The sequence below is a fragment of the Lygodium microphyllum genome, chromosome 26 (genome assembly GCF_053477565.2).
Source record: "Lygodium microphyllum isolate KBCC chromosome 26, Lygodium_microphyllum_v1.1.10, whole genome shotgun sequence".
NCBI lineage: Eukaryota > Viridiplantae > Streptophyta > Polypodiopsida > Schizaeales > Lygodiaceae > Lygodium > Lygodium microphyllum.
Genome location: NC_141160.1, coordinates 38,887,670 through 38,903,042, shown reverse-complemented (window position 1 = coordinate 38,903,042; position 15,373 = coordinate 38,887,670). Strand labels below are relative to the sequence as shown.

Sequence of the window (15,373 nt, the reverse complement as noted above, 5' to 3'; positions counted from 1 at the left end):
CCTGAGTATGATTGGCCCAAAAGCTTAGACTTAAAAAGTATTAACAGAAAAAAAGCATCTATTTATTCAATCTTCTCTACCCAAAATTTCAAACCCAAAGGTTGCTAAGACATGATCATACGAGTCTCAAAATCATACGCACCTCCTGCATATAGTAAAACCAACCCACCCACCCCACCCCCGTCCCCCGCCAAACCAACAAAAAAAAATACAAATATACAAGCTGCTCACAAATTTATCTTGCTGACCTCTTGAATAAGCCACCCCATCTATGTAGATACTCTATGACCAGCCTACAATGCTTGAGGAGCTCCACACCTGTTACTGAAGACTGTTGATGGATCTAATTGAGTTTGTAAGCCTCATCACTGCAAATTATTTTTACACTAAATTACTATGAAAGCATTGCTATCACATGGATTTGACTATTACCACCACAGTGTTGTGTCAAGTCTGACAATAATACTCCGGCTACACTTCAGATTGAGGATTAAAAAGTGCAGAGACATTTCAGTTTGTGAACATGCTATATTAAATCGGATTCAATACTTGAATGTGTTATTTCAGAAAGTAGCCAGAGCCACTTGGATAACTATTTCACAGCTGTATAATACATAATAAGTCTGAGAGCTTGCATACTGCAGAGTGTGATTGGAGAACCTAGCTAAAATACAGAGCTACTGCTCTATTCTCAGTATGGTTTTACAAATGTATCGTAGCAGTTTCATGAATATCAAAGAACTGTCAGGTTAATCATTCTCCTGCACTCTCTGGATCTTTTGACAACATAAGTTCAGCCAAACTGTAGAGTTGGTGTGGATGATATGAGGGTAGATTAAATTCAGTGCTTACATATGGCACAGCTTCTAGAACCAAGAAGGTAAACTACCCTCTACTATTGATCAATTATTTCTTGGCTGAATAGTCTCGTGGACCAAATATGGTAGAGCCAATTCTAACATTAGTGCTGCCCATTTCAATCTGCAAACGAGATCCATGTTCACCAACATCAGTCCTTAGAATCATTTGATCCTCAGACATATGCTTTTGATAGTAGTACATACTCACAGCCTGCTCAAAATCTCCAGACATCCCCATAGAAAGTTCAAGCTCACTCTCTGGAATCTCAAGTTCCCTTGAAACACGTGATCTGCAATCAGCCAATGTCTGCAAACACAACCAGAAAGTTTTTGGTAAGCAATTGTTCATGTCAAATAAGAAGGCAAAACTTCTGAAGGTTTCCAGCATGCATATATCTCAACGAGGGAAGGTATCTCAACAAGGGAAGGTACCCTAGTTCTGCTATGGAACAATGGTATTACTGTGTTTTACTCAATTTAGCACGATGGAAGTTGATTCTGGTCTCCCATTCAGTCACTTGTCAAATGAAAAAATAACTGAAAACCTAGGCAAGGAGGCTTTAGGGAAAGCCACAATGCTAATCAACACCCTCAACTAGGGCCCTAAACCTGTAGGAAAAGCCACAAAGATGGACAGCTAAGCTCAGGATGTGTCTCCAATCAAGGCCCTTGTCTGGCACCACCATAATCTCTTTACTGGGACCATGTCATATAGAGAGAGAAGACTTTCGCAACAGAATCTTGGAGGGCCCACAGCAATACCCATTTGTCAAAGTCATTGTGTCCATAGAGTCCTTACATACCCTTCCCCACACGATCAGGATCCCCTCTATCCACACAGGTTACCTTTACCCACCTAGTCTCGTATATACAACTTCCTTGCCAGTGCTATGCTTGCAAGATGATTGGACATCTAGCAATAGAATGCCCTAGGACATGAAAGTGGCATGCCTCCTTTGGGACGGGAGGTGGTAGATCCAAGCATCAAGGAGTGAGGCAGAGTGCCAGAGATGGAGCAATGCCAGACAGAGGAGATGGCACCAGCGATAGGAAGAGCACATAGATGATGGACAAGGACAGAGGCACCGAGGCCCAAAGCTACAGAGAAAGGCAGAGGGACAATGGGGAGTGGTTAGAGACCTCCAACCAGCAGCCCATGTGGCAACACCTCAACCTTCTATGGCCTCTACAGACACTCTCGCCACCCAGGAGCCAAAGATTCCACAACCCCAGATAACAACAGCTTCTCATAGCAGTGATGCAAACCAAACAATTCAAAGGTGGTAACACTAGCATACCACAAGAGATGTGGCAGCCCTTGGATGCACTGCCATTCCTAGCACTCTGATCACTAAGCATGGTCCCCAAAGCAGATCCAATTGTAGGTCCTCGACACCCAACAAGTGGGGAAGGTTGAGGACCCAAAAGAGCAGGCAGAAGGGAGGACTCAAGATGCATATTCTAAGAACTTTTCCCTTTGCATGCAGCAACAGAGGTAATGCCATAACGGAGAGGAGACTTTGACGAGAGCCCACAACAGATCAGCTCCTCCTTTAGAAAGGAGGCCACCAAGAGGAGACACGGCTTTCAAGAGAGGAAGAGGACTACTAGAGCTTCAATGGATGCATAACATAGGGAGGAAGAGGGACACCCAGAGTGCACATGGGTGGCTAAGAGGATGCATATTGCCAAAGTAGGGATTGATGCCATGATGGGAGCTAGATCAAAGTATGGGTTTCATGCAAGAGCTTCACTTTGGACTTGGTCTCAAGAAGCAGGGTCAACAAATACTTATTTGCAGTACAGGGTCAAAACACCCTAGACAAAGGGTAAAGAGGTGGCCTAGCACCAAGAAGTTAAAGAAAAACCTTGTGTCCAAGCATTTCAATAGTGTTTGTTGTGAACTCATGCCAATGGTCGCCATTTGAACCACTTGCTCAATGATGGGCACAATCCAAAACAGGATGGAGGTGGTGGGCAAAAAGGCCATGTTTTTTCATACATATACGTACGTTACGGTACCATACAGGTCATACCATATGGATAGGTCTATACATGGTACAGACAACCATGCACGATGGCATGCAAGTCGAGCACCCACAGAGGAGTTCAGTCAAGTGTCACAATCATTCATACCAATACTTGAAAGAACTTATGGAAAAAGCTTCTTGTTTTGAGGGATGAGTAAATGCTGTATCAGGCTTTCTTCTTTTACTTCTCTCATCACCAGAAGTTCATGGTGTGATTTACTTTTTTTGGTTATATGTTGACTCTCCTATATCAACTTCAGTTGTGCTATGTTCAGGTCTCATGGGCCATTTTGGCCTTCTGCATGGATAAATAGACCTTTCTTTCTTTCTCTCTTGGCCTCCCCCCCTTCCCTTCCTCCCTAGCTCCCCACCCTGACTTTCATTCATCTTTTCTAGAAATAATACAGATTATATGAAATTTTGAAGAGCTTCCTTTTATATGATATCGACAAAAAAGTTATCAATATTTCTAAAATATCGACATATCATCACCATAAATGATCTGATATAAACAAGAACTTATCAATAACATCTGAAATATCAAATTCTCCTCACCATAAAATTCTCAGGTCTGGAGCTGTAATCCAGCATCCCTATTGTCATCAAACCTGAAAAATGGAGATTGGGACATTCAAACTTCACGTGCTTGACAAGGTCAATGCATTGTGATGGCTCTACTCCATACTTCGCTGTAAAGAGGGAAAAAAAAACAAAAAATCATCATATTTATGCACATGTATCAATGTTTCATGAACTTTAAGCTCTAGAAGAAAAGAATATCGGTAAGGTAGGAAAGAGACAAAGCATCACAAGACAATTCAAAAAGAAACAACATGCCAAGAAAAGATGTATGAGCCCATGATAAGGCAGAAGATGAAAATTGACACCATTCTTAAAGTACATTGCCAATCGATTTCTTTCACTCTAAGACACCTATTGTACTAAAGAGAGAAAAACAAATACCCTCCTTGAAAACCAAAGATATTGACAAGGTGAAAAGACACATCATATATAAATTGCAAAGTTAGTGAACTTAATAAAGCTTCCAAACACTACTCAAATCACTTTAACATGTTATGAGAAAGAACTTGGTAGAAGTAATTGTACAATAGCAAAAAAACAAAATACCCTCTTTAAAAACCAAAGATACTGACAAGCTAAAATATGCATCATATATAAATTGCAAAGTTAGTGAGCTTAATAAAGCTTTCAGGGACTACTCAAATAATTTTGAACATGTTATAAGAGAGAACTTGGTGCATGTAATAGTTCTCGAATTTATGATTTTGTTGATGTTTTATGGCTTTTGCTGTTGAACCAAATAGTGTCCTTTACCTTCAAGTCATTCCTCTACTATCATCCATGGTCAATAGTAAGCACTTGCACAATGACACATTCTCATCAACACTGAAACTGGTCATTAATAACTGAAGGGCAGTGAATTGTACACTAACAAGCACAATGAGACAAACTGAACATTCAGCAAGCTATAAACTCAACATCTGACCGCCGTGACCATGAAGATCACTGCAAATACCACCAAGATTGAGACGAAAGCCGTGACACGAATCAATAGGTGGGCCATGACCACGTTCTCTCTTGACCACCTTCATATCATTCTCTTCTTGCTCCCCCCTTCTCTAGTTTCAAGTCCAAATTGGCTATTATGAGACCACTAATTCAGCTGACTATCCTCACTTCCAAGAAACTGGACAAGACAACTATTTTCTCTGGTTGTCTAGGTCAAATGCATCCTCCACACTTTTGACCTATGGGAGTTCATCATAGTCCTACATCAACTATGGATCCCCATATTGAAGCAACTCAGGACTTGGCAACTTCATGGGATCGGCTCGACACCAGTGCCTTCTCATTTCACTTTTCGAGCTACAGATATTCTATGCTCCTGCATGTAAGATGTATCTACACCATCGCAAAGGTCTGGATCCAATTGGCATCCTTATATCAAGCTTGGATATTTGGGCATCAGATGACTGTCAACTTGAAGATACAATATCTCTTTGTTAATAGACAAGGCCATTGCACTTCACTGGGCATGATGATCTGGACCACGACACCCACTTATGAGGGGCCCATACTAGAATTAGGTCAAAGCCATCATTCTGAAGCATAATAGACTCACCCCTGGGCACATCAAACTATGAGCCCTCGACCACAATACACTCGGGATCATGTGTTTTGGCGATTTTGTATTCGATGCACAAAAATTCCACAGCTTTCAGCCAAAATTATGAGGCTTTTCATCTTCAGACCAAATTTTACCAAATTTCTACAAATAAATTTGGGGCTTTTGTGAAATTTGTCCAAATCCATCAACATTGTGGCCAATTACACCTACACCAACATTCATAGGCATTGGAGCCTTTTCAGCTGCAAATTTTTCTTTGCCATTATCAATTGTGTGAAAATTTCTATGTTTTTTGGCCTTTTCCTTGCCTTTTCATACTACACACCTACACTTACACATTTGGCAGCACAACTGTTGTGAAAAATCAATTGTACGCAGCAGGGAATGGCAGTACATAGTGATTTGCCCAACATATTTGGGAACTCTGATAAATTGAATGGCACTAATTATCCAATGTGTGCATACATGATGAAGCATGTCTAGTTGACGAGCAACTTTGGGGTTATTTATTACTCTAGGAGCTGGATAGATGGAGGTTGTGGATTCATATGTCTACTTAGGGATCACTTTCACTACACCTGCTGGGAAATTCACCATGGAACATTCAGCCACAAACTGACTCACACGAGGATATGCAGTATTGGCCATGATAGAGAGACAATTCCACCAAGCACACTTGTAGAAGCCTTGCATACAAAGATGGCTATTTGACACACTAGTCACACCAGCCATGATGTATGGGGCACCTATTTGGACCCCTATCTTGGCTACATACCTATGGACACGATCGAGCAACCACAGATCATTATGCTTTCATGGATGATCCGCAGCAAACCATCAATGCCACTTGAGATTATTAGAGCCGAGTTTGTTGCATGCCCCATGACAATGGAGGCCCTCTTTCAGACCATCAACTTCATACACCACTACATGACATGCATCCAGATAAACGACCTAGGAGGGCCTTCGAGGCCTCTAGGCAGTTAGCTCAACCAGGACATGAGACTTCATGCTATGCACAAATCAAGCAGTGGCTTACAAGATATGGGATCAACATGGACCATCTTCCCCCCTTTCAATATGATCCTGACTCCCCCTTCATACACCTCTCCCACACAGCGAGGAACTTGGTCATGCGATAGGATCTCTACCAATTGTACATACAACATACATGGCTATCACCCAAGCAGCCCCTTTCCCCAAATATGTCTTACTACAAAGACCACTTCATGAAGACTACCATGTATGGCTTCATTGAGAGACCTAGATACCTAGATGTATACATGGTACATGAGAGGTGAGTAGCAATTGCCTAGCTTAGGGTATCCTCTCACCAGCTCAATATCAAGACCAAGAGAGCAGCCCACATCCCTAGAGCTGGGCCAATTTGTAGATTATGCCAGGAGGAGGTAGAAAGTGAGGAACACTACGTCTATAGATGCAAAGTGTACAACATAGTCCGAGCTAGATACCACCCCACGCTATTTGGAGGAGACACCTCACTTAGACTAGTTATGGAGTCCCCACACCAATACCACCTAGGCTAGTTCCTAGTTGACATTCAGAGGCTCTGCACATCACTACTACAGGCTGGCACTACACAAAGAGGGGGATGCGAGTCATAGCTTAATGATTTCTTACATATAGTGACCACACACACAACACCGACACAATGAGGGGTGGCATTCCAAAAAGCAGAGGAGATAAGAGCAACACACTGCCCGCAAATACAAGGGTATCACAAATGCTATATCAAAGAGAGACGAGGGAGATCGGCCAGTGACACAAGCAGCAATTGACACAGCCAGATGCTACCCTCATAGTATTTCATCCACGATGTATGAGATACTCTACCCACCACCGATCCTGACTGGGTGCAACTATATATACGAGTATCTTTCAGCCACACAACTCCCTATACGAGCACTATTTTGTCTTTTATACCACCTTGGCTTCTTTTACAGTATATCACTGACCATACTCCAACACGTCACATTTGATGTCCAGTGACAATCAACATTGTACATGATTTTGTCTCTTGGGCTGATTTTGCCTCACAAGTCGTTAATCTCTCTCTCTCTCTCTCTCTCTCTCTCTCTCTCTCTCTCTCTCTCTCTCTTTGTGGATGTCAATATGGAACTGTAATGGAGCATGACGCCTAGATGATGGATATTTTGAGGATAGATTTCGAAATATGGATATAGTCATGTATACAGAAACACATCAATGTAAAGGGGGTCAATTGCCAGATGTCCATGGGTACAAATGAAAGAGTGCATTCCACCCACATGCTAGAAAGCCCGGTAGCACTAGGGGTTCTGGAGGCGTGGCCATACTCTTTCATGAAGACCTCAAAGATGTAGTGCAAGTGAGACAAAAAGACAAAGATGCATGATACATGTGGGTCAAGATACACACAGAAAGAACACATGATACTTTCATTACTATATGCTATTTTCCACCTACAAATTCAAGATATCCTCCACAAGATGGATCACCATTTGATGTATTGTACAAAGATATCATGAAATATGCCAACTTGGGAGATGTGCTATTACCCAAATACAAAAATGAACACCTATGGAACACACTTACTAGCTTTGGGCAATGCACATGGATTAGCCATTCTCAATGGCCTCTCATGCTTGCCAGGATCAAACGCTTTGGCATGTTGGAACCACAAGCAAGGAGCAAGTATAGAGGATTACTTGATGGGTTCACCAACGTTGATACTAGACATTAGAAACTTTGAGATCTCGGGGCGCCCCATTGGAATAGCAGCTAGCCATGCCATCTTAACCTTCTCAGTCTACTCTAGATGTATGAGAGATACATTATCATACCCCCTAGGAACCCCAGATACCACTTTGCAGAGAAGACCTCACATATATATAGTGGCTCTGTGCATGACAGGATACGAATGCTAGATTGTGACAAATCATTAGAAGAATGCACAAGAGACTTGGCAGAAGTTTTGCATACTTCAGCTATGTATGCATTCCCATACACCGTATCATCAGGCAAACCTCCACGCTCTACAATCCCCCCCAAAATGGTTGGTATGATGATGAATGCAAAGACATTCGCACACAACTACAAAAGGGGATTGCTTTAGGCATTCAAACACACCGTCAAGCAAGGACACTTTTCAAATGCCTTGTACAAAAGAAGAACATACTTACTTGGCAAAGCTTGAGACAAAAATATATCAGCTATCCTTGGGGCAGGACAGCAAAAGGACATGGAGAATGTTTCATGAAAGGAAACCCCCTATACAAATTACATTGCCTAATGCTTGGCTGCATTATGGAAGACAGCTGTATGATGTACAAGGACAAACACGCATACAGCCTCCACAAGCCTGCAGGCCAAAACAATGGGCATTTTTCACTAGTATGATGGTCAGAGAAGCAATTTACAGACTGCAAAATGGAAAGGCACAAGATGAGGATGGTGTAGTAGCAAAGCACTTCTCACATACATGTGAGATACTAGCACCCATACTGGCTAAAACCATACTATAGTTCCATTATTTAAATGCGGTGATCCTTTGATCCCTAGAGCTACAGGACCATCATGGTTGGCCACACATTGGCCAAGATATATGGCTCCATATTGGAACATGAGCTTAGTGCATGGGCAAAGAGGGAGGACAGAAGAGCACAAGGACAGGCTGGTTTCAGACGAGGATACACCACTTTGGATCACATCCTCACACCCAAAGCGATTATTGAGGAAGGATGGGGGCTCGAGGCAAGAAGATCTATTGTTGCTTTGTAGAATTTCGAAAGGCATTTGACACAGTACCTCGAGCACGTTTCATGCGAAGACTCCAGAACATTGGTATGCCAAAGATATGTAGTGGAGCATCTATGCACTATATGAGAAAGTGACAGGCCATATGCACACATCTAGAGGGATGTCTGAAAGAATTGACAGCGCCATAGGAGTAAAACAAGGATGTCTGCTCTGACCCACATTATTTGGATTATATATAGATGAGGTGTCTGAATATATTGATAGGGGAGGAGGGACTCGAGCTAACTTAGCTGGAGTATTGATACTGATACTATATGCAAATGATATTGTACTTATCTCTAATTCACCAGAGGGCTTGTAACAACACTTGGATACATTGCACACTTTTGGTAGGGATAAAGACCTCATAACAGTGAATCTTGGAAAAAACAAAGTGATGGTTTTTGATACCTCAGCAACATGGATGACCCGATCTATATATCAGTTCACATTTGGAGGGGATGTAGTGGAGCATGTAAGGGAATATGTATACTTGGGAGTCACCTTTTCTGGCCCGAGATTTTCACTGAGGGAGGGGACAGCTGAAGCCCGACTAGCAAGAGGTTATGCAGGACTTGGGGGCCTTGAGAGTCAGTGCACTCATGTATAATTTCAAGAGCCCCGTGCAAAATTATGGTTGTTTGACACCTCAGTCACTCCTATCCTCTTGTACAGAGCTGAAATATGGGGTCACAGCTTATACCATAGATGACTCACCCCGCTCACAGATCACACAGGGGCAGAGAGAACACTATGATGGCTGGGATCACATACAAAGACTACTGATAATGATGATATCACATATGATCAGGTGTAAGGCCTCTACACCACATCCTCTCATTAGAGCGGAGCTAGGGGCAACACCCATGGTTGTAGAGGCACTCTTCAGAGCAGTGACATTCATACACAGGATATGGGAGCTCCCACATCATAGATACTCTAGATTGGCATTGGCCTCTTCCAAAAAGTTAGCACATGAAGGGGAGAAAGATTGTTGGTACTCATAGATGACAACATGGATGAAGCCTACATGGGCTAGACATCAATCGGCTCCCCCCATATGACTATAGTTTGGATTGCCCTAAACTCCCCCTTACTCGATCTGAGCTGAATTCAATCATTAGAGCTGACATTTTGAGAGTGGAAACAAGGAGAACTTGGATCCAACGACCTATCCCTCTAGGATCTAGGATGGAGCATTACCAAGATCATTTTCTACACCTCTCAGAGGATGGATTCATTGTTTGACAAAGACAAGTAGATGGATGGATATTAAAGCAGAGGAGAGGATATGTCAACTCTATAGTCGAGAGGCAGAGACGAAGGAACACTACATATGTAGATACACAGTCTACTATGATATACGAGGGAGATACCACTGTTTCTTCTGTGATGGCTTCTGTCCTCTTCAACATGTCATGGAGTATGAGGACCAAAGATGCTTAGGGCTTTTCCTCCTAGAGCTCCAGAGGCACCGCACAACATTGTTACAAGATAGGAGACCACCCCACCTAGAAGGACCAGGTAGAGGCCACTAACAGACTTCTTTCATAGATGAGATTCCATAGGTAGCACTAGCTTAGCAAATCCAGCCCCATCTATTCAGACCATATCTACATCATGCTGTGGAGTCACATTAGACCGAGCCATTGCACTTTGCAGAGCACAACGACCCCGACCACCTGGCCAAAGACTAAGAGGCCATACCATAGTCAGATCAAAGCCGTTATTGCGAGACATAGGAGACTCACCCCTTGACACATTAGTAGAGTGGCCTTGGACCATTTCAAGATGGAGATTCTAAAAGATGGACCACTCTAGCTAGATATCATATGTGTGTGTGTGTGTGTGTGTGTGTGTGTGTGTACTTAACTGTGATGAGATGACATCAGATATAATTGTATTGGTTTTTGTCTCATAGGCCACATTAGCCTTTTGCAGACGTTAATATTTCTTTCATTCTTTCATTCTCAGTGTCTCTCTCTCGTGATGTCCCTCTGTTTTCACCTATTCTTACACAACTGTGAAGGAGCCCTACACAACACCTGCTGATGATGTCAAAAGGCCTCCACAACCCACACGTACCCTACATAGAGCTGCACAGTGGTCCATGGCCTATTCCTTCTGCATAGGTGTAGCATGCCAAGGCCCTAGTATTGATCACCCCCCCTCCCGGCTTCACTCTCCTACTATACCGTCTGCCAAGCCTTCTCCACCGCATGTTATCCTTCCCCCATCCCCTCATCCAACCAACAATACCCACGTAGTCTAACACCCACCCCCCATCTTCATGTGTAAGTACTAGCCCTACCCCTCCTTCATATGCAACAGCACAAGCACCCCTGCCCCCCCAAAACCCCCAATTTTTTTAAATGAATAACATGGTAAGTTATAACCCCTCCCATTTTAAACTCTGTGTGTGTGTGTGTGTGTGTGTGTGTGTAAATTCACCCCCTTTCTTCACTACATAAGGAGCTTCTATTAGAGATTTGGTCACCCCTAGAATGGGCACAAGGATGTACAGAGCAGTTTAGGGCAGTTTTTGCAGCATCGCATTGTACAGGAGCAGGTCAGGACAACAGTTTTTGGTAATCAGATTTGGCTCTCCGTGTTCACTTCTTTCTTTTAGTCTCACCATACATTTCTTCATTTCCTACACTCGGACATGGTATTAGAGCAACGTTGAAGGGCTGATTGATCATGGGCAGATCTAAAGAGCAGGTTTCAGCATGATACCAAGTCTATGGCTTCAGTGTTCAAGGGTGAGTGGGAGGGCTGTGCATCGATACAAGGCTGACACAAGCTGAGCTGCATGAAAAAGGAAGTGATTTTGTTGCTTTTGTGCAGGATTAGTTGTTCGTGAACGAGGAAAGGCTATGTTTTCAAGCTTTCACAATAGTTTTCCGATTTTAATCACCTTTGACAATTAGAGCAAGTTCAAGACGAGCAACAGAAGTCCTAGCAAGATGCCTTTAGGAGTCTAAGGGGGCTACCCATTTCCTTGTGCAAGTTATTCAAGTGACCATGTCTTCCGAAATCGTCATGGAGTTTCTGACAATCATGGACTATAAGGTCCTAGTGCTACTGGCTCTTCCATAGGATCAAAAGCTAGATGGGGAGAATTACCATATTTGGTGGGTGATAATGCTTGCCATCTTGGAGTCTTATGATTTGGTGGAGCTTGTGACTGAGGCCATTGACTGTCCGACTCTCAATGATGCTTCCAAACTTTTTCCCTCAAAGAAAGCGGAGTTAGCAAAGATACTGGCCAAGTAGGACAAGCTAAATGCCTGCATTCGCTCATTCTTTCTCACTTGCACACCAGTTGTGAGTGCTCATATCAAGCATTTGAGCAATGCCCAAGAGATACAACTGGAGTTAGATCAGCTCTATAACAGAATGACTATCATAAAGAGGGACTTTGGAGGTACAAATGGAGACTTCGAAGTTAGATCAGCTCTATAACAAGATGACTATTATAAAGAGGGCCTTTGGAGGTGTAAATGTAGACTTTGAGCCCAAGTAAGTCTGCATCCATGCGTGAGTATGTGAAAAAGCTTCGATGGTTATAAATGGAGGTTCAAAATGTAGGCAAGGCAATCACCTTCAAGGACATGGCCATTACTTTGTTGTCATAGTTGCACCCTGGATTCAGTGCATTCTATTCTGCCTTGATTGCTTCAAGACAAAGACCCTTAAGTGGGAGGAGCTAGTTCCTATGGTTTTTGACCAAGAGGAGCAATTGAAGGGTACCAATTCTCAAAGATCCAAGGCTCTTACTAGTCAAGCTTCCTAAAAAAAGAGGAAAAAGAAGATGAAACAAAAGGTGGAAGAGCCTCATGCTAGACAACAGTACAGAAAGAGCCTTGAATGATTTGTACTGCGTCGGCTCCATCCAACAATAAGAGGATTTGGCAGTTAAATTTGTCATTGAAGTCTTTGTATTTAATAATGATTTAACCTTTCTAGAGTCTGTAACCTTCCCACTGACTTGTTCATGCTTTAAGGCTTAAATTAGCTCCTCCAACATGGTCTTTGACCTGCCCAGTGACTTTCAATATGCCTGCGTCATATGGATTCATACAGAAACCTCATCTCAAGGCCAGAACAGGCCATGTAGCTTGCTAACTATCAAAGGGGTTGGTTGCATACTAAAATCGCCAAAGCACATTAAGGGATCAAAAACATTTACAGGTTTTGGTAAAGAGGAATACAGAAACTATCACAATAGTAGCCTAGTCAAAGACAGCCACAAACATCCATTTCCTATCAGCAATCCCACTTTCTCTTATATATTTAGTCTCAAACATATACGTGCCAAAATTCAGGAGTAAAAGCTTTGTGAAAAGCTCTGCTGGGTTGGAGAATTCTTGATACATCAAATTATGTTTAAAAACAGAATCCATCATACGTTCCATTCAATTTTCACCGACTGCTCTTCAAGTAATATATATCATAATTGCTCTGAGATTGACATTCCAAGGACTGGAACATGCAAAAGGAAACTGGATATGAGGAGAAATGAAATTCTAAGTACTCACACTCCTCTCCACTGGTGTTGACCTGTACCAGTACCTTTAAAGGCTGTCTCTGCAGGCCAGCTACTGCTTTTTCTAGATGGTTTGCCACCTACAAAAGGTTTGAAATGCAAGTCAGTGAGGTGAAATTCTCTGAAGGTCAACAACTCATGAAAAACAAAGGATCATTTAAGCCATCTCTGGAAAAAGGCAGAATAAAACAGACCTCGCAATTAACCCTAAGAATCTATGACATAGATGAACACATGAAATTCAGCTTAAATATAAACATTAGCCTTGGCATCCAGGAAAACATAAACATTAACATGAAGAGCATTGACTGGAGAAATGAAAGCATGAGTTCAGCAGCATTATTTCAGCCTCCTACACAAATTATTGCAGCAAACTTCCATTTCAGTAAATGTGTTCATGACTGGAAATTCAGTTGCTATGCAAGCAGTAATTAAATGGGAACATGGGATGACTAGGGACACCCAATATTTGAATAACCTACTTGATTGGAAGAGGAACACCCTTTCCTTCAGTATCAACATTATGTAACAATTAATCCACCTGAGATAGTCCTGTTGCATATAGCAACTACAAGTTGTATGGTTTAGGATTCCAGCTGCTGGTGACCGGTTTCTACCCCTCATGACAGCCACATTGACAGTTTGAGCAGGCCACCCTACTGTCCAGCCATTTCTAGTGCATGTTGTACCCTAGGTCCCATGTTTACTGCAGTGCAAGCCCAGCCAGCATTGTCTTCACCTTCCTCTGCTGTCATCCAACTTCCTACAACCTCCAGCAATCAGCTGCCATCATCTTCAGGCAGTTACATTGCTGCATTTACTAGTTGCTGCCGTAGAGACTGTTACGTTTTGATTTCCAGCCTCCTGCCCTTCCACTTTCAGCATCATCGCAGATCTAACTGGTGGTTACAGCACTTGGGATCCTCCCTCAGCCTGCTCCCATGAGAGCCACAGGCTGTTGGACAACACTCCCATTGAGCATCTTGTACACTCTTTCCTTCATTTACAGCATTTATTCATTTGCTTCATAATTGTATTTCTTCTTTATTTGTGTTTTACAGTTTTGCATTTGTGTTTTTGTGGTATTTTCTTTTACAAACCCTAGCATATCTCCACATGGTATCACAACCAATGTTCTTTTAAAGAGTTACCTAAGGCTATCGTGGATTGCTTATGATTAAGCAAATGTTGCACATGTATCGAACGGCTCCCTGCCAACACGTTGCTGCCCGCCATCGCACCTCCTCGTCCCCCCTTCCTATCATGCCATCGCCCTTTACCCTCCTAGCCGCCATCGTGTGCCCACCCCCCCCCCCCCCCCGCTTGCCGCCATCGCTTCTGCCCGCCTTCGTGCCTACTCTCCCCCTCGCCCGACACGCCATCACCATACCCCCTCCTGGCCGCCATAGCCTCCCCCGCACCCCCCCTCCTCCAACTTGCCTACCATCGCACTGCACCCCACCCTCTCCTAACGCGCTGTTCCACCTTCCCCCCCCCCCCCCCCCCTTCCCACCTGATATCTCTCTTCATGCCTCCTCCCCCCCCCACAACCTTGTCCCCGCCTGACAGGCCACCTGCTTGTCCCCGTAGGGAGCCGGCCATATGTGGACTCCAGCACCCCCTCGACCGCCCGGAAAACAGCACCCCCCGTGTTGCTCCCTCCATTTGTAGCAACTCCCCCCCCTCCAGCAGTACAGCAGTGTGTTTGGTAGGTTCTTAGTAGGGAAGCGCAATGTAAACCTTTCGTCAGACACCGGTGCATTCTGTGAGTGCCCCCCAATCAAATACCTTGCACGTTGTCCTCTCTGAGGAATAGCTTTTGGCCGTCCGTGCCACTGAGCTGGAGCTTAAAGAAACAGCGATTTTTGGCCAAGTAGTAGGTCACTCTCCAGCCACGGCCCAACTTCGGGATTGGCTCCACTCCACATTGCACATTGGCACAACGCAGATCATGGAGGCTGTCCTCATGGGCCGTGGGATCTTCATG

The 15,373-nt window shown here is 43.5% G+C and overlaps 1 protein-coding gene across 2 annotated transcripts in view; it reads right to left on the bottom strand.

Annotated features, from left to right (window-relative positions):
• Positions 1-515: 515 nt before the first annotated feature.
• Positions 516-15,373, bottom strand: part of LOC148013164 (uncharacterized) — a 154,678-nt gene continuing 139,820 nt past the window's right edge. Inside the window, exons 5-8 of one of the 2 annotated variants that reach the window (XM_087667761.1) lie at positions 13,379-13,466; positions 3,446-3,579; positions 1,065-1,167; positions 516-981 (exon numbers count right to left, since the gene is read on the bottom strand). In XM_087667761.1, coding sequence (XP_087523887.1) covers positions 977-981; positions 1,065-1,167; positions 3,446-3,579; positions 13,379-13,466 — 330 coding nt within the window. In that variant the 3' untranslated portion in view covers positions 516-976. The remainder of the gene's footprint in view (positions 982-1,064; positions 1,168-3,445; positions 3,580-13,378; positions 13,467-15,373) is intronic. The other variant, XM_087667760.1, reaches the window with a different exon arrangement.